At 46.4% G+C, this 21982-nt stretch overlaps 1 protein-coding gene across 1 annotated transcript in view; it reads left to right on the top strand.

Annotated features, from left to right (window-relative positions):
* The window catches only part of LOC139265753 (sodium/hydrogen exchanger 2-like), a 271688-nt gene extending 250292 nt beyond the window's left edge, over positions 1–21396 (top strand). The window contains exon 12 of the mRNA XM_070883110.1: positions 19716–21396. Within this exon, the coding sequence (XP_070739211.1) occupies positions 19716–19894 (179 nt within the window). The 3' untranslated portion in view covers positions 19895–21396. The remainder of the gene's footprint in view (positions 1–19715) is intronic.
* The last annotated feature ends 586 nt before the right edge of the window (positions 21397–21982 follow it).

Genomic DNA, 21982 nt, shown 5'->3' with positions numbered 1-21982 from the left:
CCGGACGTGGATTGGGTCTGTAATGGATCCATTGGTAAGGATCACGGCCTGCATGTCGTCCTAGAGCAGGCGAAGTATGTTGAAAAACCCTTGGGGGCATCCGAAATGGAGGAGGACGCTCCATATACCCTCGCGGTTGTCAGTGTCAAAGGCAGTGTAAGATCGAAAAAGGCCATGTATAAGGGCTGACACTGCTCCCTGCATTTTTCCTGCAGCTGTCGCGCTGCAAAATCATGTCTGTTGTGCCCCATAGGGGATGAAATCTGCACTGTGATCCGGGAGGAACTCCTCGGCCACAGGGAGAAGACGGTTGAGGAGAACTCGAGCGACAACTTTCCCAGTGGCTGAAAGCAGGGAGATTCCCCTGTAGCTGCCGCAGTCAGACTTGCCCCGTTTTTTAAAGATGGTCACGATTACTGCATCTCTGAGATCTCCCAGCATGCTCTCCTCCCTCCAGATAAGAGAGATGATGTCATGTATCCACGCCAACAGCGCCTCTCCACCATACTTTCGCGTCTCAGCAAGGATTCTATCCGCACCTGCAGCCTTGTTATTCTTGAGCTGTTTTATGGCTTTTCCTACCTCGTGCAATGTTGGGGTTTCACTGAGGTGGTGGCGGGTCACATGGTGCGGGATGGAGTCGAGAACACTCGAGTCTCGATTGAGGAGATCTTCAAAGCGCTCCTTGCAGCGGGCCCTGACAGCCTCGGTGTCCTTGATGAGTATTTCTCCGTTCTTGGCTAGCAGTGCGGTGGGGCCTTTGGAGTTTGGACCGTCCACCACCTGTTCTTTAGATCCCGGATTTTTTGTTTGACCTCAGCCTTGAGCCATCTGTAACGTTGCTTTGCTGCTCCCGAGTTGGGTTGTTGCTTGAGGCTCAGAAATGCTCTGCGCTAGCGATCTATTAGTTCTTGGATCTCCTGATCATTCTCATCAAACCAGTCCTGGTGTTTTCTGGTTGAGTAACCAAGTGTCTCTTCACAGGCACTGGTTACAGAGACCTGGAGGGCAGACCAAGCACTATGTATGCATCCACAGCATACGACTGTCCCTCATTTGGCACCAATTGGTAATTTCCTTCAGAGATACATGTCATGTATCTTACATTATTATATATAACTGTATCCTAACATGCTATACATGATTGTAATAAGATATGACCTGTAACCACCAGCATACCTTACCACCAGGGGTGCATTTGCAAGAGACAGGTATATAAGGACAGGTCTCAGGCAAGTGCAGCATTCTAGAGCTGTGAAATAAAGGTGCAGGTCCAGAGTGTCCTTGACTTCACTACATGCCTCGTGTGAATCTGCACTGAGGGGACAGGACAGTGGCGACGAGTTACAGGATTACAGAATCCACAGAATGGTGAACAACGGATCAGATGAAAAGTACAGTGCGGGAGACAATTGGGAGGACTTTATTGAAAGGCTCCAGCAAAGCTTTGTAACCAAAGACTGGTTAGGCGACGATAAGGCAGACAAGAGAAGAGCCCATCTCTTGACCAGCTGTGGCTCGAAAACTTAAGCTTTAATGAAGGGTTTTTGGCACCCGAGAAACCAGCAAGCAAGCCATTTGAAGAATTGAGCACACTGATAAGAGACCACCTGAAGCCAGCGAGCAGCCTACACATGGCCAGACACAGGTTCTACAACTACAGACGCTGTGTGGGCCAGAGCATACCCGACTTCGTGGCGGAACTTCGGAGGTTGGCTAGTTTATGTGAGTTCTCCGATGAACTGAGGAGAGAAATGCTGAGAGACTTTTTCATTGAAGGAATAGGCCACGCAGGCATATTCTGAAAGCTCATAGAGACCAAGAACCTGACCTTAGAGGCAGCAGCACTGGTTGCACAGACATTCTTGGTAGGGGAAGAAGAAACGAATTTGATTTACAATGCAGGTACGACAACCAACGAAATATCGGAACAAGAAGTTCACAGCATTAAACAAGCTGCTACTCCCACACACAGACAAAACCGGGAGAACAGGCTCTCGACAGCAGGCAATGGTGCCAGAAGCCATCAAGGGCCAAAGGAACGGCCGTTCACACCTCATCAACCCACAATGCGAGCAATCAACTACAAACTGAGAGAAGCTCAAGAGAGATCAGCCAGACGCAGCTCATTCTTTGGGAACAATAGAAGCAGTCTGTGCTGGAGGTGTGGGGGTGGGCACTCGGCAAGGGGATATCAATTTCAGCAGGCTGTTTGCAGGAACTGTGAATATACAGGACATTTGGCCCGCATGTGCATGTCCGGGAGCTCCACCGCGAGCACCCGGGGATCGTTCTCATGAAGACCATAGCCAGATCCCACGTCTGGTGGCCTGGTATTGACGCGGACTTGGAGCTCTGCGTCCGAAGGTGCACCATTTGTGCCCAACTCAGCAATGCCCCCAGGGAGGCTCCCCTGAGGCCCTGGCCAACAAAACCTTGGTCGCAGGTGCACGTAGACTATGCGGGCCCACGTAGACTATGCAGGCCCATTCATGGGCAAAATGTTCCTCGTAGTTGTAGATGCATTTTCAAAGTGGATCGAATGCACCATTTTAAACTCGAGCACAATCTCTACCACTGTGGAGAGCCTCGCAACCATGTTTGCAACGCAAGGAATCCCTGACGTATTGGTCAGTGACAATGGTCCGTGCTTCACCAGCGCAGAATTCCAAGACTTTATAATTGACCATGGCATAAATCACGTCAAGACAGCACCGTTCAAGCCGGCCTCCAACGGCCAGGCGGAGAGAGCAGTGCAAATCATTAAACAAGGCATGCTTAAAATCCAAGGTCCCATGCTGCAGGGTCACCTGTTGCAACTGCTGCTGGCATACAGATCTCGTCCGCACTCACTGAATGGGATCCCCCCGCGCAACTGTTGATGAAAAGGACTTTAAAAACAAGGCTATCATTAATCCTCCAAGACATGCACGAAATCATTGAGGCAAAGCGCCGTAAGCTGACTGAGTATCATGAAAGGAATTTGAGGGGGAGATAGAATGAGATAGGGGAGAAAGTGTCTGTACTAAACTATGGCACGGGTCCCAAATGGCTTGCAGGGACAGTAACGGGCAAGGAAGGAAACCGGCTGCTGGTAGTACAAATGGACAATGGCAAAACCTGCCAGAGGCATGTAGACCAAGTCAAAAGCAGATTTACCAACAACACTGCAGAAGCAGAGGCAGACTACAATGTGGAACTCGCACCACACCTGGTGGACAGACAGAGGGAACAACCTGAGGAAAGGGCAATCCCAATAGACAGCCCAGGCGAGTCAACAACAATCACACCAATCGAAACAGACAGCCCAGGCGAGATACCAGCAACCACACCCAAAGAAAACAGACACCAAGGCAAACAACTGAACCACAACTCAGACGCTCCACGCGAGAGCGTAGACCACCTGAGAGACTGAACCTATAAAGACAATAAGACCTTGGGGGAGGGTGATGTCATGTATCTTACATTATTATATATCCTAACATGCTATACATGACTGTAATAAGATATGACCTGTAACCACCAGCATACCTTACCACCAGGGGTGCACTTGCAAGAGACAGGTATATAAGGACAGGTCACAAGTGCAGCATTCCAGAGCTGTGAAATAATGGTGCAGGTCCAGAGTGACCTTGACTTCACTACATGCTTCATGTGAATCTGTACTGAGGGGACAGGACTTTACAATACAGGCCGGAATTTTCCCTACCGTCGGTTTGGGTGTGTGGGGGCCGCGTAACAGGTCAGTATCGCGATGTCTTGATCAGCCCGCTCTTCAGAGCAATTTCAGCGTAATGGCCCCTATTACTGCTGACATGCGCATTTCCCGGCCCTGTTAAATGGTCTGATGACTTCATCGATGACTCATTTCCAGTGGGGACATTTAAAGCAGTCTTGGCCACATCGGATTTAAAGGTTCATGTAGGAGTGTGCAGGGAGTATTGGAGAGGAATGTCTTGCTGCAGAGAAATAGAAAAACGACTTCACAAAGGCAGAGGGCTGCACCATGCTTTTCCAATGAATCTCAATATATTCTTGTGGAGAGAGTCAGAGCACGCAGGGAGATCCTCTTCCCTGCTGATGGGCGGAAGAGACCTCCCCAACAGACAAAAAGAGCCTGGTTCCAAATTGCAGAGCAGGTGAACAGCAGGAATGTGGTGCGGAGGACCTGAGTGCAGTGCAGGAAGCACTTCAATGATCTGATGAGATCAGGAAAGGTGCGTGCAAAGCCACACTCACCCTCATCCTGCTATGCCTGTCACCACATCCCCATCACTCTGCCTTCCCAAGCCTGCTCCTGCACATCATTCCTCACACAAACATATCTTGCACGTCCACCCATCCCCCTCACTCTACGTCCATACTCACATCCTCCTCTGACTAAACACCCCTCACACTCACCCTCATCCTAATGCAAACATACCAACTAGCACCACAGAAAGAGGCCATTTGGCATTGGTACCCCACACTCCCTCACAGTCACCCTCTACATATGTAACCCACACATTTCTTACACTCAAGCCATCACTCTCACTCAAACTTATTCTCTTTCCTGCCTTGCAGGAGAAGAGATCACACAATAGGAGGGAGAGGGAGAGAACCGGAGGTGGCCTTCCATCATTCGCCATTGTAACTGCAGCAGAGGAGGAGGCCCTGGAGGCGTCAGGAGTCACGGAGCAGCTGGCAGAGGGAGACGGAGAGAGGGAGACACCTCATTCAGCCACATGATACAGCAGTCGCTCACATGGGCACTGATGTCAGCAGCCAGTGCATAATTGTATCATTACCCATTCTTAATATAACATTTCTAAATCATTTCTTTACTCTTGCACAGGTCCAATAAGAGGCCCAGACCCTGCCCCCCCCCCACACCCCCCGCACTGCCCAGATAGAGGAGGAAGACGACCCCTCAGACGGGCCTCCAGCCTCTGAGGACGCACCGTCACCAGACTAAGTGCAACCAACACCAGTACAGATATTTACACCTCAGTGGGTCCTATGCAAGATATACTAAATTTAATCATTTTTACGAGTTTGTCTCCTGAATTATGAGGCGGTGGGGTTGAGAATATGGATACCTATCATCCCAGTGGCAGCAAAAACTCCCAGGCCAGGTATAACATTGGATAGATGCAGAATAAATCTCCCTCTACATTGTCCCAATGGCGTACTTAAATCCCAACCTCAAAAAAGCGCCCCATTCTGTAACTGAGACATTTCCAGTTGGTGCTCAGCCAACCTTGTGATAATTGGGTTAAATTGTTGATTCAGTGCTATATTACGGATAGGTTAGCGCTGGGAACTAGGGACCTCAAGGAAAGGAGGTTTCATTCCACATAGACATTCACATAGACATAGCTATCAGATAGAGGGGACTTCCATTTCATCATACTGACGATCCAAGGTTCCTAGGTGGAGCTGTATGGCACTGTGCCTTTGTTATGCTTCAAGAGCACTGCTATGTCTTTAGATGCTCCGATAATGACACCACGAGGAAAAGTATTGCACTTGAAATGAAGTGACCTTAGTCTATTTAATATAACTCCAGAGTGATCCACACACATGGTGGCCTGCCTTTTCTACTAAGCCTGGCACACCTGTACAGGTAACCTACCAGTCTCCCACTGCAGTGCTCTCTGGTGGCACACCTTAGTGACTATACAGCTGATGTGTAAGTTTCCCATAGTAGTGCCCTCTAGTGGCACATCATATGTAATAGTACAAGCAGTAAACATGTTTGGATACATGACAAGAACAATACATTTTCTGTAAACAATTCTGAAAGGAAAATAAAATTATAGATATTGATCTCGGACAAGGAAGACAAGATTCAAAGTTGATGAATTAATGGCCTATCACTAAAATGTGTACAGCTTAGACAGACTACAACTTAGTGAGAGCACCATGGTCCATACTGTATTAATCAACCATCATTATGTTTGCCAGAAGCTCTGCTATTCTCATATTGTTTGGTAACACAGTGCCTGATTTTTGGTCTTTGGCCTACATCAGGCAAGCGGTGGGTGGAACAATTGCAACTCCCACCTGATGCTTCCAGCGAGAGGCCTGAAGCAGTTTGATGGCCAGGCCCGATTTCAATCTTGTTGGTGAGTTGCCTGTGCAGTTCAAGTGCTGGCAGCTCGCCCTTTTGGGAGGGTGCATGGGGTATATTAGCCGGGCAGCCATTGGAGCCTGGGCCTGCAGTAGCAACTTAAAGGAGCAGGCTGGATAAATTGGAGGTGGGGAGGGGTTGATGGAAGACATAACTTAAAGTGGTGAAGGACTTTGCAGAAGGAAGTTAGAGGACAATTCAGGTCATCCTGAAAACTTAAAACTGTCAAATCAACAATTGAATAATATTCCCACACTTGCCTCCAGTGATCCCTGCAGCTTAGCTGGCCGTTTCCTGCCCTGTACCGCCCAGGAATAGTGGGAGGGTTCACCACTGAGCGGGTGCCTCACTGGTGAAGCAAAGATGACTAATTGGGGTCCTAAAAATGTCAAAGGACAATGATTTCCATGGAGACTCCTGCCTGTTTCAGGCAACAGCACTGGCTGGCTAAATTGAGGCCCACCGAAAATCACATCGAATGAGCCTCAGGCAGGAAGTCGTTGGTAAGTTTAATTTTACCGTTCATGCTGGGAATCAGGGCAGGAGAAGATATCCCCCACAGATTCTAAAACACAGTGACAGACAAAGCACTGGTTTTGAATTATTATCAATCTGCAACTGCCTGTCCTCTATTTCTACAGGCATTGATCACTCCATTCTTAAATGTTTCTCGAGTTGAAAGATGCGAGGCACTAAAGATCATATTTTCCTCTCTTTGGGAAATCTTGGCTTTTATTTACAATCAGTTAAATGTGATTCGGAATTGAAAAGTGGCCATGGCCTGATTGGAACTGGGGCGGTGGTCCATAATCACAGGGTGATTACAGACAGGGAAGATCTTTCAGCCCATCTTAGTTCATCCATCCAGTTGCAATCTACAATTCCCATACTGCAGCATCCAACTGTTTCTTAAATGCATCCAAGGATTTCAGCTCCACCTCTCTATCAGGGTCTATTCTGAGTTTTACATAAAATTACATTGAATATACAGCACGGAAACAGGCCATTCGGCCTAACACCTGTGCTGGTGTTTTTATTCCACACGAGTCTCCTCCCAGTATATCTGCCTCATCTCAGCCTTCCAGTATATCTTTACACTCCCTTTTCTCTAATGTACTCATCTAGTTTCTTTCTGAAATTATCTAAGCTTTTTGCCTCAACCACTTCCTGTGGTAGTGAGCTCCACATTCTAACCACTACGAGCAAATACATTTCTCCTTATTTCCCTATTGGATTTATCAGAAACCATCTTGTATTTATGGCCCCTAGTTTTGGATTCTCCCAAAAGTGGAACTATTCTCTCTACATCTACCCTGTCCAACCCATTCATAATGTTAATGACCTCGATCAGGTCAGTCTTCCCTTTTCTACAGAGAAAGCCCCAACCTGTTCAATCTTTCCCAATAGCTGTAAACTCTTGGGTCTGGTAGCAGCCATGTCAATCTTTTTTGCAGTTTTCCCAATGGTTCTCTGTCCTTTTTATAGTATGAGGCCGATAAATCCCCAGGGCCTGATAGTCTGCATCCCAGAGTACTTAAGGAAGTGGCCCTAGAAATAGTGGATGCATTGGTGATCATTTTCCAACATTCTATAGATTCTGGATCAGTTCCTATGGGTTGGAGGGTAGCTAATGTAACCCCACTTTTTAAAAAAGGAGGGAGAGAGAAAACAAAGAATTATAGACCGGTTAGCCTGACATCGGTAGTGGGGGAAATGTTGGAATCAATTATTAAAGATGTAATAGCAGCACATTTGGAAAGCAGTGACAGAATCGGTCCAAGTCAGCATGGATTTATGAAAGAGAAATCATGCTTGACAAATCTTCTAGAATTTTTTGAGGATGTAACGAGTAGAGTGGACAAGGGAGAACCAGTGGATGTGGTGTATTTGGACTTTCAAAAGGCTTTTGACAAGGGCCCACACAAGAGATTAGTGTGCAAAATTAAAACACATGGTATTGAGGGTAATGTATTGACGTGTATAGAGAACTGGTTGGCAGACAAGAAGCAAAGAGTAGGAATAAACGGGTCCTTTTCAGAATGGCAGGCAATGACTAGTGGGGTACTGCAAGGTTCAGTGCTGGGACCCGAGCTATTTACAATGTATATTAATGATTTAGATGAAGGAATTGAATATAATATCTCCAAGTTTGCAGATGACACTAAGCTTGGTGGCAGTGTGAGATGTGAGGAGGATGCTAAGAGGCTGCAGGGTGAATTGGACAGGTTAGGTGAGTGGGCAAATGCATGGCAGATGCAGTATAATGTGAATAAATGTGAGGTTATCCACTTTGGTGGCAAAAACAGAGAGGCAGATTATTATCTGAATGCTGTCGGATTAGGAAAAGGGGAGGCACAACGAGACCTGGGTGTCATGGTATATCAGTCATTGAAAGTTGGCATGCAGGTACAGCAGGTGGTGAAGAAGAAAATGGCATGTTGGCCTACATAGCAAGAGGATTTGAGTATAGGAGCAGGGAGGTCTTACTGCAGTTGTACAGAGTCTTGGTGAGGCCACAACTTGAATACTGTGTACAGTTTTGGTCTCCTAATCTGAGTAAGGACATTCTTGCTATTGAGAGAGTGCAGCGAAGGTTCACCAGACTGATTCCCGGGATGGCAGGACTGACATATGAAGAAAGACTGGATCGACTAGGCTTATATTCATTAGAATTTAGAAGAATGAGAGAGGATCTCATCGAAACATATTAAATTCTGACGGGATTGGACAGGTTAGATGCAGGAAGAATGTTCTCGATGCTAGGGAAGTCCAGAACCAAGCGTCACAGTCTAAGGATAAGGGGTAAGCCATTTAGGACCGAGATGAGGAGAAACTTCTTCACTCAGAGAATTGTGAACCTGTGGAATTCTCTACCACAGAAAGTTGTTGAGGCCAGTTCGTTAGATATATTCAAAAGGGAGATGGATGTGGCCTTACGGATAAAGGGATCAAGGGGTATGGAGAGAAAGCAGGAATGGGGTACTGAAGTTGCATGTTCAGCCATGATCATATTGAATGGTGGTGCAGGCTCGAAGGACCGATTGGCCTGCTCCTGTACCTATTTTCTATGTTACTATGTCTATGTTTCAACTATAATATTTCAGCAATATTATTGCATGGAATGTAAAGTATCCAGTGCAGGCCCTATTACAACTCCACTCATGGAAGGGATAACAGGTAAAGAATGGGTCTGAAATGATTCTGAGCCGTCAGTGTACAGTGCTGATGCCTGCCCATAGCATTGATTGGGGTTTCACAATCTCAACAGTTTTGCCACAGGGAAAGAAAGAACAAACGAACTTGAATTCATATAGGAATGTCCCAGGGCATTTCACATACAACTAAATATTTCTGAACCGTAGTCATGATTCTAAAGTCGGTAAATGTGACAGCCAATTTTCACACAGGAAGGTCCCACAGTGAATTAGATAAATGACGAATTAATCTGTTTTGGTCGAGGGATAAATGTTTGCCAGAACAAGGGGGAACACCCATAGCTCTTCTTCAAATCGTCTGATGGGTTGACAGCAGGGACCTCAGTTTAAAGTCTCATCCAAAAGACGGCACCTCCGACAGTGCTGCACTCCCTCAGCACCGCCCAAGCGCCAGTCTGGGTTACCTACTCAAGTCCTTGAAGGGTTTGAATCTGCGATTTTTCTCTGAGGCTGGAGTGCTCAATTTCCCTAACACAATTTCCTGACTAATAAGGATTTCCTTCAGTTCCTCCTTCTCGCTAGACCCTCGGTCCCCTAGTATTTCCGGAAGGTTATTTGTGTCTTCCTTAGTGAAGACAAAACCAAAGTATTTGTTCAATTGGTCTGCCATTTCATTGTTCCCCATTATAAATTCACCTGATTCTGACTGCAAGGGACCTACATTTGTCTTCACTAATCTTTTTCTTTTCACATATCTATAGTCAGTTTTTACATTTCCGGCAAGCTTCCTCTCGTATTCCATTTTCCCCTTCTTAATTACATCCTTTGTCCTCCTCTGCTGAATTCTAAATTTCTCCCAGTCCTCAGGTTTGCTGCTTTTTCTGGCCAATTTATATGCCTCTTTCTTGGATTTAACACTATCCCTAATTTCCTTTGTTAGCCATAGTTGAGCCACCTTCCCCATTTTATTTTTACGCCTGACAGGGATGTACAATTGTTGAAGTTCATCCATGTGATCTTTAAATGTCTGCCATTGCCTATCCACCCTTTAAGTATCATTCGCCAGACTATCCTAGCCAATTTGCATCTCATACCATTGAAGTTACCTTTCTTTAAGTTCAGGATCCTAGTCTCTGAATTAACTGTGTCACTCTCTACCTTAATGAAGAATTCTACCATATTATGGTCACTCTCGCACAACAAGATTGCTAATTAACCCTCTCTCCTTACATAACACCCAGCCTAGGATGGCCAGCTCTCTAGTTGGTTCATCGACATATTAGTCTAAAAAAAACATCCCTTAAACACTCCAGGAAATCCTCCTCCATCGTATTGCTACCAGTTTGGTTAGCCCAAGCTATATGTAGATTAAAGTCACCCATGATAACTGCTGTACCTTTATTGCACGCATCCCTAATTTCCTGTTTGATGCCATCCCCAACCTCACTACTACTGATTGGTGGTCTGTACACAACTCCCACTAGCATTTTCTGCCCTCTGGTGTTCCGCAGCTCTATCCATACAGATTCAGCATCATCCAAGCTAATGTCCTTCCTTACTATTGCGTTAATCTCCTCTTTAACCAGCAATGCTACCCCACCTTCTTTTCCTTTCTGTCTATCCTTCCTGAATATTGAATACCCCTGGACACAGTGTCAAAAAGGTAAATGTTTTTCATCCATAGCCCCCTCTGATTAAAAAATATCTTTCTGCTTTCATTATCTTATTTTCCATTAGATGTGGCAACAGTCTGTAAATCCCAACAGCCTGTGATTGTGCTGTCATCTTTAACTGAGAGATATAAGGATAAATGTTGCATGACATGACCCCTGCTCAGCCGTTTCTTGATATAACGTGGAGTGAATCGAATTGGCTAAGGAATGGTTTCTGTGATGGTGGGGACTCCAGGAGGAGGCCGATATGGATCATCCATTCAGCACTTCTGGCTGAAAATGCTTGCAAATGCTTCAGCATTATCTTTTGAACACATGTGCTGGGCTCCACCATCATTGAGATTGGAGATATTCATGGAGCCTCCTCCTACCGTTAGTTGTTTAATGGTTCACCACCATTCACGACTGGATATGGCAAGACTGCAGAGCTTTGATGTGATCCGTTGATTGTGAGATCGCTTAGCCCTATCTATAAAATGGCGCTTCCGCTGCTTAGCATGCATGTAGTCCTGTGTTCCCTCACCGCAGTGAGAGATCGTGGCGCAGGTGCAGCGAATGTTTGTAGCGGTGGAGCGGCTAGAGCTCGTGGCAGAAGTGCAGTGAATGAGGGTACAGGGCCTAGAAGACCTGAGGGCCTAGGGGCATCATGGGCCTGCCCACACTGTGATATGTGTGCGCACTTGGTCCATGCAGCAGAGCAGATCTCCAGCCTGGTTAACCCTTGCCACTGAATAAAGGCCGAGCTTTGTCAAGCCCGTGTAGTGGCTGATGTGCAACGGTCACTGATACATCCTTACTATACAGTATAAATGCACATGAGGCCCATACTTGAGAGAAGGTCACTCTGTGACCAGCTACCTTTTTTACCAAGACCTCAAGTGATGAGGGTGGGTGGAGCTTCCCCTTTTATACCTGAAAATCCAGGTTAGGAGTGTCTCCCACAAGTTCGCCCCCTGTGGTCAATGTTCTCAAGGTGTACAACTTAGGTCAGCTTATACATGGGTTACAATGACAGTTGAATACATGACATCACCTCCCCCCCCAAAGTCTTATTGGGATCACAGGCTAAGTCTCTCTAGTGGTTTACACTCCCTTGTAGAGTGCTTGAGTTGGGGCTCCGGTTGTTGGGCGCTGGCCTGAGTGTCTGCTATTTGCGGTGCCTCAGGCCTGTCCGGACTGCCCACAGTGACTGGGCTCTCCTCCACTTGGTTCTGGTGTTCAGTCACCTGTGGTGGAGTAAACTCTACGTCGTGTTCTTCCTCTGCTTCTTCTATGGCGTTGCTGAACCTCCTTTTAGTTTGATCCACGTGTTTGCGGCAGATTTGTCCATTGGTAAGTTTAACTACCAAAACCCAATACCCCTCTTTGGCAATCACAGTGCTTGCAAGCCATTTGGGCACTGCAGCGTAATTAAGGACAAAAACAGGGTCATTGACATGAATACATCATGCCCTCGCATTCCTGTCGTGGTAGTCACATTGTGACTGAGTTCCGCTCTCTACGATTTCTTTCATAGTAGGGTGTATAAGGGATAACCTGGTTTTGAGCGTTCTTTTCATTAGCAGCTCTGCGGGTGGAACCCCTGTGAGCGAGTGTGGTAGGGATCCATTGGCCAACAGGAGGCATGATATCCCTTGGATTCTGAGCATCCCCTGTTTGATTATCTGCACTGCTCGTTCCGCCTGGCCGTTTGAGGCTGGCTTGAACGGTGCTGTTGTGACATGGTTGATTCCATTGCCTGCCATGAAGTCCTGGAATTCAGTGCTTGTGAAGCATGGGCCATTGTCGCTGACCAAGACATTCGGTAGACCATGGGCAGCGAACATTGCCTGTAGACTTTCTACCATGGCAGAGGATGTGCTGGAATTTAAAATGGGACATTCAATCCATTTGGAGTAGGCGTCTACTGCGTAGTCCACATGGATGCGTGACCATGGCTTGGCGGGCCAGGACCAGGGGCTAAGGGAGGCTTCCCTGGTACGTTGCCGAGCTGAGCACACGTGTTGCACCTGTGAACACAAAGTTTCAGGTCTGCATCTATCCCTGGCCACCAAACGTGTGACCTGGCAATTGCGTTCATCATGAGAATGCCCGGGTGCTCATTGTGAAGTTCTCTGATAAACACCTCTCTGCCCATCTGGGGCATGACTACTCGGTTTCGTCACAGTTGGCAATCGGCCTGAATTGAGAGTTAATCCTTGTGCCTAAGAAACGGTTTAAATTCCTCAGGGCATGCCCCATACGTGGCTGCCCAGTTCCCATTCAGGATACATTTCTTAACTAAAGACAGTAGCCGGTCTTTATTTGTCCAGACTTTAATCTGATAGGCTGTCACAGGTGAGCCTTCGCTTTCGAAAGCTTCAACAGCCATAACCATCTCAGCATCATGCTCAGTTGCCCCCTCAGTGATGGCTAGTGGGAGCCTGCTGAGTGCATCGGTGCAGTTTTCAGTGCCAGGTCTGTGCCGAATTGTGTAGTCATAGGCGGCTAATGTAAGTACCCACCTCTGTATGCGGGCCGATGCATTTGCATTTATGGCCTTGTCAGCCAAAAGGGACGTTAGGGGTTTGTGATCTGTCTCCAGCTCAAATTTCCTGCCAAACAGGTACTGGTCCATTACCAGTTGATCGTCTCTGAAAGTCTCTGTGACTGTCCTTAAGTGCACCATTAACAGGTGTTGATGGCCCCATTACTGGCCGCATTGTCCATTGCGATGGCATGAATCGCCGTTCAGCTAGCCATTGTCTCTGTTGAACTCCCCCTATGGGTTTGAATACATACTTGGGCATGTCCGATTGCCCTTGTCTGCCCAGAGAACTGTGTGCCGTGTTAACAATGTTGACTTCCTGGTCGTTTGCCGCATTTGAGCCAAGATTTTTGTCATGCATCATTCTGGTCTCTTCCTCCTCTGAGATAAATGTCTGGGCTATCAGAGCCGCCGCTTCCAAGGTCAAGTCTTAGGTCTCAATCAGTTTCCTGAAAACCCCAGCGTGCCCGATGCCCTCAATAAAAAAGTATGATAGCATCTCCACTCTGCATGCATCTGGGAACTTGCATACGCTCGCCAGTCGCCGGAGATCTGCCATGAAGTCTGGAACTCCTTGCCCTTCTCGCCGCCAGTGTGTGTAAAACCGCTGTCTCGCCATGTGCATGCTGCTCGCTGGTATAAAGTGTTCCCCGATCAACTTACTGAGCTCTTCGAATGCCTTGTCCGCCGGCTTCTCTGGCGCTAGAATGTCCTTCATCAGGGAGTACGTTCTGTATCCACAAATGTCAGGAGATGAGCCCTGCGTTTTTCGGCCGAATCCTGTCCCAACCATTTCTTAGTGACAAAACTTTGCTGTAGTCTCTCAATAAAGTCAACCCAATCATCACCAACACAGTACCTCTCTTCTGTGCTGCTAGTGGCCATGCTCGCGTGGTTTAAATCGCAGTTTCTCGTCGCCAATGATATGTCCTTACTATACAGTGTAAATGCACACGAGACCCATACTTGAGAGAAGGTCACTCTGTGACCAGTCACCTTTATTACCGAGACCTCAAGTGATGAAGGTGGATGGAGCTTCCCCTTTTATACCTGAAAAGCCCAGGTTAGGAGTTTCTCCCACAAGTGCACCCCTTATGGTCAATGTTCGCAAGGTGTACAACTTCGGTCAGCTTATACATGGGTTACAATGATAGTTGAATACATGACAGTCACCACACGTTAAAAAAATCCACGCACAGGCATCTTTCACCCCCTCAATTGGAGTTCAGGACTGGAACATCGGGTCCTTCATTGAAACATCTGTGAGCTCATGTGGATGCAAGTCATCCTCGTTCGAGGGATTGCCTATGATGATGATGATGGATAGTAGGGGGACTAGAACTGTGCATCGCACTCTTAAGTGCGGCCTGACCAGGGTCCTATACTCATTTAACATAACTTCACTACTTCTGAATTTTACATCCCAAGAAGTAAATCCCAGTGTTTTGTTAGCATTTTAATTGCTTTACTGACTTGCAATGCTAATTTTAATGATTTGTTCACCTGTATCCCGAGATCACTTTGCTCTTTTAGCCCATTCAATTTCTTACTTTCTAAGGTGTAGGTGATTTCTATTTTCCGACCAAAATACATCACCTCACATTTATCGATGTTAAAGTTCATTTGCCACTTAACTTAAGTGCTGGCCCCTCCCTGACTGAACAACCTCCTGATGTCAGTCCTAAAGTTACCTTCTATTAGTTTGACCCTGCTCCCACAGTTTAACTTAGTTTTCCAGATCAACCTTTTCCATACCAATTAATATTTAATATATGTCTATAAGATCACTTCTCAGAAGCCTAAGTCTTTCCAGTCTTTCCTCATAATACAGAGCTCTGACACTAAAACCCAGCCTGGTGTCTCTCTGCACTGCCTCCAGCACTTGATTGTCTCCCATGCCTCAATGACCTAATTGGGACACCGTACTCGAGGTGGTGTCGAACCAGAGCTCTGTACACTTTCATCACAACTTGCTCTGACTTATCCCACTAACTCGACCATTAAGTGCACCATGCAGCTGGGAAGATGATAGGTTTAGAAATTTCGCTCTCCCTATCATGTCATTTAGACATCCATGCAACTTCCCAGTATTTGTACATGCCAGTCAATGACTCCTTCATTTGACCATATACAGATGATGGCTCGGCCATATACAGTGGATGTCTAGGATTGCTTGCAATGTAGCTGTTTATTGATGTTCATTTAAAGATCTCAGTAACAAGGATTTTCGGCCCATTTTCAGCTCATTTCCAAACCTTAATTTTTGCTGCTGTAACTTTGCTGCTCAGGACCCTTTGTGGCAATTGTGGCCCAACCATTTTTACTTCCAGCTGTAATACTGTCACAATGGATTTTCCCATGGGAATCCCCTGCATCTGTGCTTTTCGGAAGACCCGCAGAAGGCTACAAGGCAGGTCAGATTGTACTGGGGAGCTCTGTGTCCACTTGCTGGTCATTTTAAGATCCACACTTCCAGACCAAGATGCATATACCCACAACTTTCAATTAGATGCTGTGCTTGCAAGTCACTGCTTTATCAGGTGTGATTTATAGCAGCAACAACAACAACTTGTATTTATATAGCGCCTTTAATGTAGTGAAACATCCCAAGGTGCTTTCCAGAAGTATTGGGCCTGAAATCTTGGTGCTGGGCTTCCCGCAGGCACTCGCCTGAAAATAGTAAAAAAGATCCACACCTACCTTTTCCTGCTGTGCCCTCCAGCGATCCCGGTCGGAGGCCTCCTCTCGGAGCGCATCGCAGCACATTCACGTCTTGCAGATGCGCAGGGAGAAGCTGGAGTCACATGGCACTGGACAGCCAATCAAGGTCAAGTATTCTCATTCATCATAATGGGAACTCCGTATGTAGGAGTTCTCAGTATTATGATTGAGAAACCCACACCCTGCCATAAACACTCAAACACAAATAAAAATAAAAAAACACCTCACATATTGAACATTAATTTAAATTAAAGTTAATAAATCTGTTAAAAAAATCCAAAAATATATATTTTTTTCTAAGTTTTGTCATTAGGGTTTAAAATAAACTTACCTTAGCATAAAAATGTGTTTTTTGATTTTTTTTAAATGTTTTTTATACGTTTTAAAACTCTACACTGGTAAAAGTAGGCTATGCCTCTGGTTTTACGAGGCGCAAGAGTTTGAAGGACATTCGCTGCGCAAGAGATGGGCAAATAGCCCAATCTCGCCCACGCGAATGTCCTTCTTCCCAAGATGCATTGGATCTGTCAAGCCAGAACTTGACAGATCAGATAAGCTGCTTTTTGGCATATGTGCATCATGCGCCGAAAACTGGCTTTTGCGATGCCTCCCCGAGGCCGGAATTTCAGGCCCATTATGATGGGCACCGAGCCGCATAAGTAGAAATTAGTGCAGGTGACCAAAGAGGTATGTTTTAAGGAGAGGTGGAGAGGTTTAGGCAGGGAGTTACAAAGCTTGGGGCCTAGGCAACAGAAGGCACAGCCACCAATGGGTGAGCAATTATAATCAGGGATGCCCAAGAGGGCAGAATTAGAAGAGCGCAGATATCTCGGGGGTTGTGGGGCTGGAGGAGATTACAGTGATAAGGACGGGCGAGGCCATGGAGGGATTTAAAAATAAGGATGAGCATTTTGAAATCGAGGCATTGCTTAACCGGGAGCCAAAGTAGGTCAGTGAACACAGGGGTGATGGAGCCCAGGAGAGGTGTGAGTTCGGGGTGAGTCCCAGGTGGGCTGAGGAAATGTTTCCAGGACACTCTCAAAGCCTCCTTGATAAAATGCAACATCCCCACCTGGGAGTCCCTGGCTAAAGACCACCCTAAGTGGAGGAAGTGCATCCGGGAGGGTGCTGAGCACCTCGAGACTCGTTGCTGAGAGCATGCAGAAATCAAGCGTAGGCAGCGGAAGGAATGTGCAGCAAACGAGTCCCACCCACCCTTTCCTTCAACGACTGTCTGTCCCACCTGTGACGGAGACTGTAATTCTCATATTGGACGGTACAGTCACCTAAGAACTCACTTTTGGAGTGAAAGCAAGTCTTCCTTGATTTTGAGGGACTGCCTATGATGATGATGATGACATAGATGTATCAAGGAAATAACAAATGCCTTGTTTGCTCAAACAAACAATTTCATCTTTTTCTCCAACGTAACGCCCCTATTTAAAAAAGGAGGCAGATAAAAAGCAGGAAACTATAGACCAGTTACCACACACCCTACACATAACGACACACACTATACATAACCACACACCCTACACATAACCATAACCCTACACATCCTACACACCCTATACATTCTACACACCGTACACATAACCGCACGCCCTGCACGCCCTGCATGCACCGCACGCCCTGCACGCACCGCACGCCCTGTACGCTCCGCACGCACCGCCCGCCCTGTACGCTCCGCACGCCCTGTACGCTCCGCACGCACAGCACGTCCTGTACGCTCCGCACGCACCGCACGCCCCGTACGCTCCGCACGCCCTGCACGCACTGCACGCACCGCATGCCCTGCACGCTCCGCATGCCCTGCATGCACCGCACGCTCCGCACGCCCTGCATGTACTGCACGCTCCGCACGCACCGCACGCCCTACATGTACCGCACGCCCTGTACGCTCCGCATGCACTGCACGCCCTGTACGCTCCGCACGCCCCGCACGCCCTGCACGCACCCCCCGCCCTGCACGCTCCGCACGCATCGCACGCCCTGCACATACTCCCTGCCCTGCACGTACCGCATGCCCTGCACGTACCCACACGCCCTGCACATACCCACACAATGTACACAGAAGTTCACTATCTATATTTGCAGGGCTATGGGGAAAGATCAGGGGAATGGGACTAATTCAATAGTTCTTTCAAAGAGCCAGCGCAGGCACGATGGGCTGAATTGCCTCCTCCTGCTCTGTATGATTTTATGATTCTACATGAAACTACACAGCTATACAGAATTACACAATATACACAAAACTACATGACCTAATAGAACCACACTGCACTGTGTATAACCTTATACACCATCCCACTTTGTCACAGGCCCTCTTATTGCAAACAAGAATCCCTGACTTGAACTGCAGCAATGACTTGTGCAAAGGAACTCTGGCTTTGATTCTATTGCAACAAAACTCTGCCATGTCTGTGACTTATCTGGTTCTCTGCCTAATGTTTTTTTTCCTAACTCTCGTGGGGGGGAATTTTAACATGCAAGTATGAGGTTGGGTGCGGGGAGGGGGTTAAATGGGCAATAATTCCGAGTGCTTTGGGAGACTGGTTCCAGCATGCTAATTCCAGGTTTTTTGGAAGCAGGACAAGGGGTTGTCAACCAACTCACTACCAGGAGGCGGGTTGGCATTTTAGATAAGCTCATGAGGCTGGAACCCTCCGATGTAACATGCTTTGCAGGTTTTACTCTGGGCAGTCGGGTTGCCCAGGCCTCGGGAAACCCGACAGCTGAAGTGAGGCGAGGACAGCTGTCGGAGAGAAGGTAAGTGCCTTTACAGCCCTGAATTTAGTCCAGGAGGAGCAGGAGTACTTCCTTCCCAGTCCCCCAAACTCGCCTCCTTCAGAACCCCCAATACAAGGATCCCTGGGGTCAGGGATCAGACCCTCCTGAGTTCGCAACACCCGGGGTTGGACATCAACCCATCCCCCCTCCCACCCCCTGGATTGGACCCCCCTCCCCAGGATATGAATGGGACCTACCTGGTCCTGCAGCATGCTCTGGAGTGCTCCCTGCTAAATCTCCACAGCACGCTGGGAAAGCTCGATGTTCAGGTTTCCCATATGAACCTTGCCCCCCCCCGCCACCTACATAACCCGCCATGTATTGGCAGGAGTCTCGATGACTTAATGGAGGTCAGAATGTCCCAATATGAATTTAGAGTTTGGATGACCTGTCAGGAAGCTGTCATGTCTCCAGATCCCAGGACACCCATCCTTTCCTATTTTCTGGCCTAGGGCAGCTTTCTTGCTCCTCAGTGCTTTCCCAACAACTTCTGAGAGAAGAAGCAGCTCAGGAGCACAAGGACTGCCTCGAAGGCAATGGGTCACTTCCATGTCATTGGCTGTACCATGGAAGCGTAATATTCTGGGGACTCTCCACTATCTTAGGTCTATTCGGAGACCCAACTCAGGATCTACTAGGTGCCTGCTCCAATTGGCATTGTGACTGCAATAGAAGATCTCAGTGGGAATTTTATTATGCAAAGATTTCAAGATGTCTTTTGTGTCGCCTTTTTGCAGTTGGAGGATACGGAGGCAATAAAAATAATTCAGCAGACCAATCTCCAAAGTTACCCAAGTCCATGTCAGTCACACCTCAGCAGCCTAGCATCACTGAATGGATCAATGAGGAGGAACCAGAAAATCTACAGAGTTCTGATGAAAATGATATCAATCAGAAAGGAAATGATGAGGATTAAAAATAACACTGAAAACAAATAGACTGGGCCCAAATTAAATCTAAGATTTGCTCCTCGGGATACAATCGAAAATGGATTGTCACAGAATGAAATTAGCAATGGACGGAAAGCACCCGATGTACCTCCATTAGTTCGGCAGTTCTCTGAACCAATTAGTGATGGAGCCAGCACAGAGGACATAGAATTTAAAAAATAGAAAGATAAAATTGATGCGACAGCCGATTTGAGACATTTAACATTCACCCTTATCTTAAAACTACACATCCATATGGGATTTTCTAGCACCATATTGCACTTTAGGCAATTAAAGGACCATTGTCACCAGGAATGTCACGTCTCTGGAACAGCGAGGATTAGCCAGCTCTGCAGAAGTTCGACATGGCAGCTGTGCAATAAGCTCGTACTGTGGTACAAACTTGGCAATGCGTTTCTCTTCCTCTTTGTTAGATAGCATTGTTTCAATAATCAAACAAACCTCTGTATATAATCCTGGCAAATATGGTTTTCAAAATACTTAGCCAAATTTCACTTTGTTGTAAATCACTGTTCGCAATACTAGTGTTAGAAATTTCTGCAAGATATTATTTGCCTGCTGTTTTGGTGGAGGTGTTATCATCTTTACAAGAAACAGGGTAACAACTGCGTTAAAATAGACATCAAAAGAATGTCACATGAAGACATTAAATGTTCATGCACAAATGTTGCCAATTTCTGGGCTAATGTATCTGACTTTGTAAACTACTGTATGTAGTTTGAAGCCATCATTATTCCAAAAGTAGCGAGTAGGGGAGATGTTCTATCCAGCCACCTTAAATGTTAGTGTGGTAAATATACTGTAGAATTAGTCATCGTTACCTCATCTGCCGCTGCTTGAAACCCTGTAGGCATTTAAGGCAATTAAATAAATGTGATTGAAAATAGCTTCACGTATCCAGATGCGTAAGAAGGCTATTTATCCATTGACTTATAATCGCATAATATCGCTGAATTATTAATTTTCTAAAGTTAAGTTATTAGATTTAAATTCAGTCTGACGAGCAGGCACACCACGAGCATGAAGCATTAAGCACTTTATAAATGTCATGAGAACCCTGGGACTGAAAAAGACACAGTGTCTAACTTCCTCCCGGATATGTATTGTATATACATCTGATGTTCATGTTGCTGATCTCGGGCGAATGAACACTGCTACTCCGGTTCAGATACATCTTCCATCTTCATGGATTTCCATGTCACAAAGTGTTGGAGAGGTGCAACACTTTGAAAGTGTGCAGTGTAATGTGACAGGTACCGCAATATTAGAAGATTGCATACATCTCATGTACCTTGTGTTATAAGATAACTGTATGGTATAATACGCTGATGTGCCATGTGTTATAATGTAACTATGTACAGTATATATAGCTGATGCAACATGTGTTATAATGTAACTATGTATTGTGGATATATATCCTATAATTGGCTGCAGTTCCATTTTGTTGTTGTGGAAAATAAAAATTAGAATGAACCAACGCTGTCCTTAAGCATGTAAATCTTTGCTGTCACATCTATTTGCAACACCAGATTTCTGGTTGGTCCTCTTGGAGGACAAGATCAAATTTCTGATTGGTCCCCTTGGAGAACAAGACACACCCAGCAGTTTGTCTGGTCATGTTTGTCAGAAGTCATGTTTGACAAATTTGCTGGAATTCTTTGAGGATGTAATGAACAGGGTGGATAAAGGGGAACCAGTGGATGTGGTGTATTTGGACTTCCAGAAGGCATTTGACAAGGTGTCACATAAAATGTTACTGCACAAGATAAAAGTTCACGGGGTTGGGGGTAATATATTAGCATGGATAGAGGATTGGCTAACTAACAGAAAACAGGGAGACGGGATAAATGGTTTATTCTTGGATTGGCAATCAGTAACTAGTGGAGTGCCGCAGGGATCAGTGCTGAGACCCCAACTATTTACAATCTATATTAACAACTTGGATGAAGGGACCGAGTGTAACATAGCCAGGTTTGCTGACAATACAAAGATGGGGGGAAAAGAAATGTGTGAGGAGGACACAAAAAACCTGTGAAAGAACATAGACAGGCTAA

The sequence above is a fragment of the Pristiophorus japonicus genome, chromosome 6, assembly GCF_044704955.1.
Source record: "Pristiophorus japonicus isolate sPriJap1 chromosome 6, sPriJap1.hap1, whole genome shotgun sequence".
NCBI lineage: Eukaryota > Metazoa > Chordata > Chondrichthyes > Pristiophoridae > Pristiophorus > Pristiophorus japonicus.
Note: the sequence above shows the minus strand (reverse complement) of the source record. Positions and strands in the feature narration are given on the sequence as shown.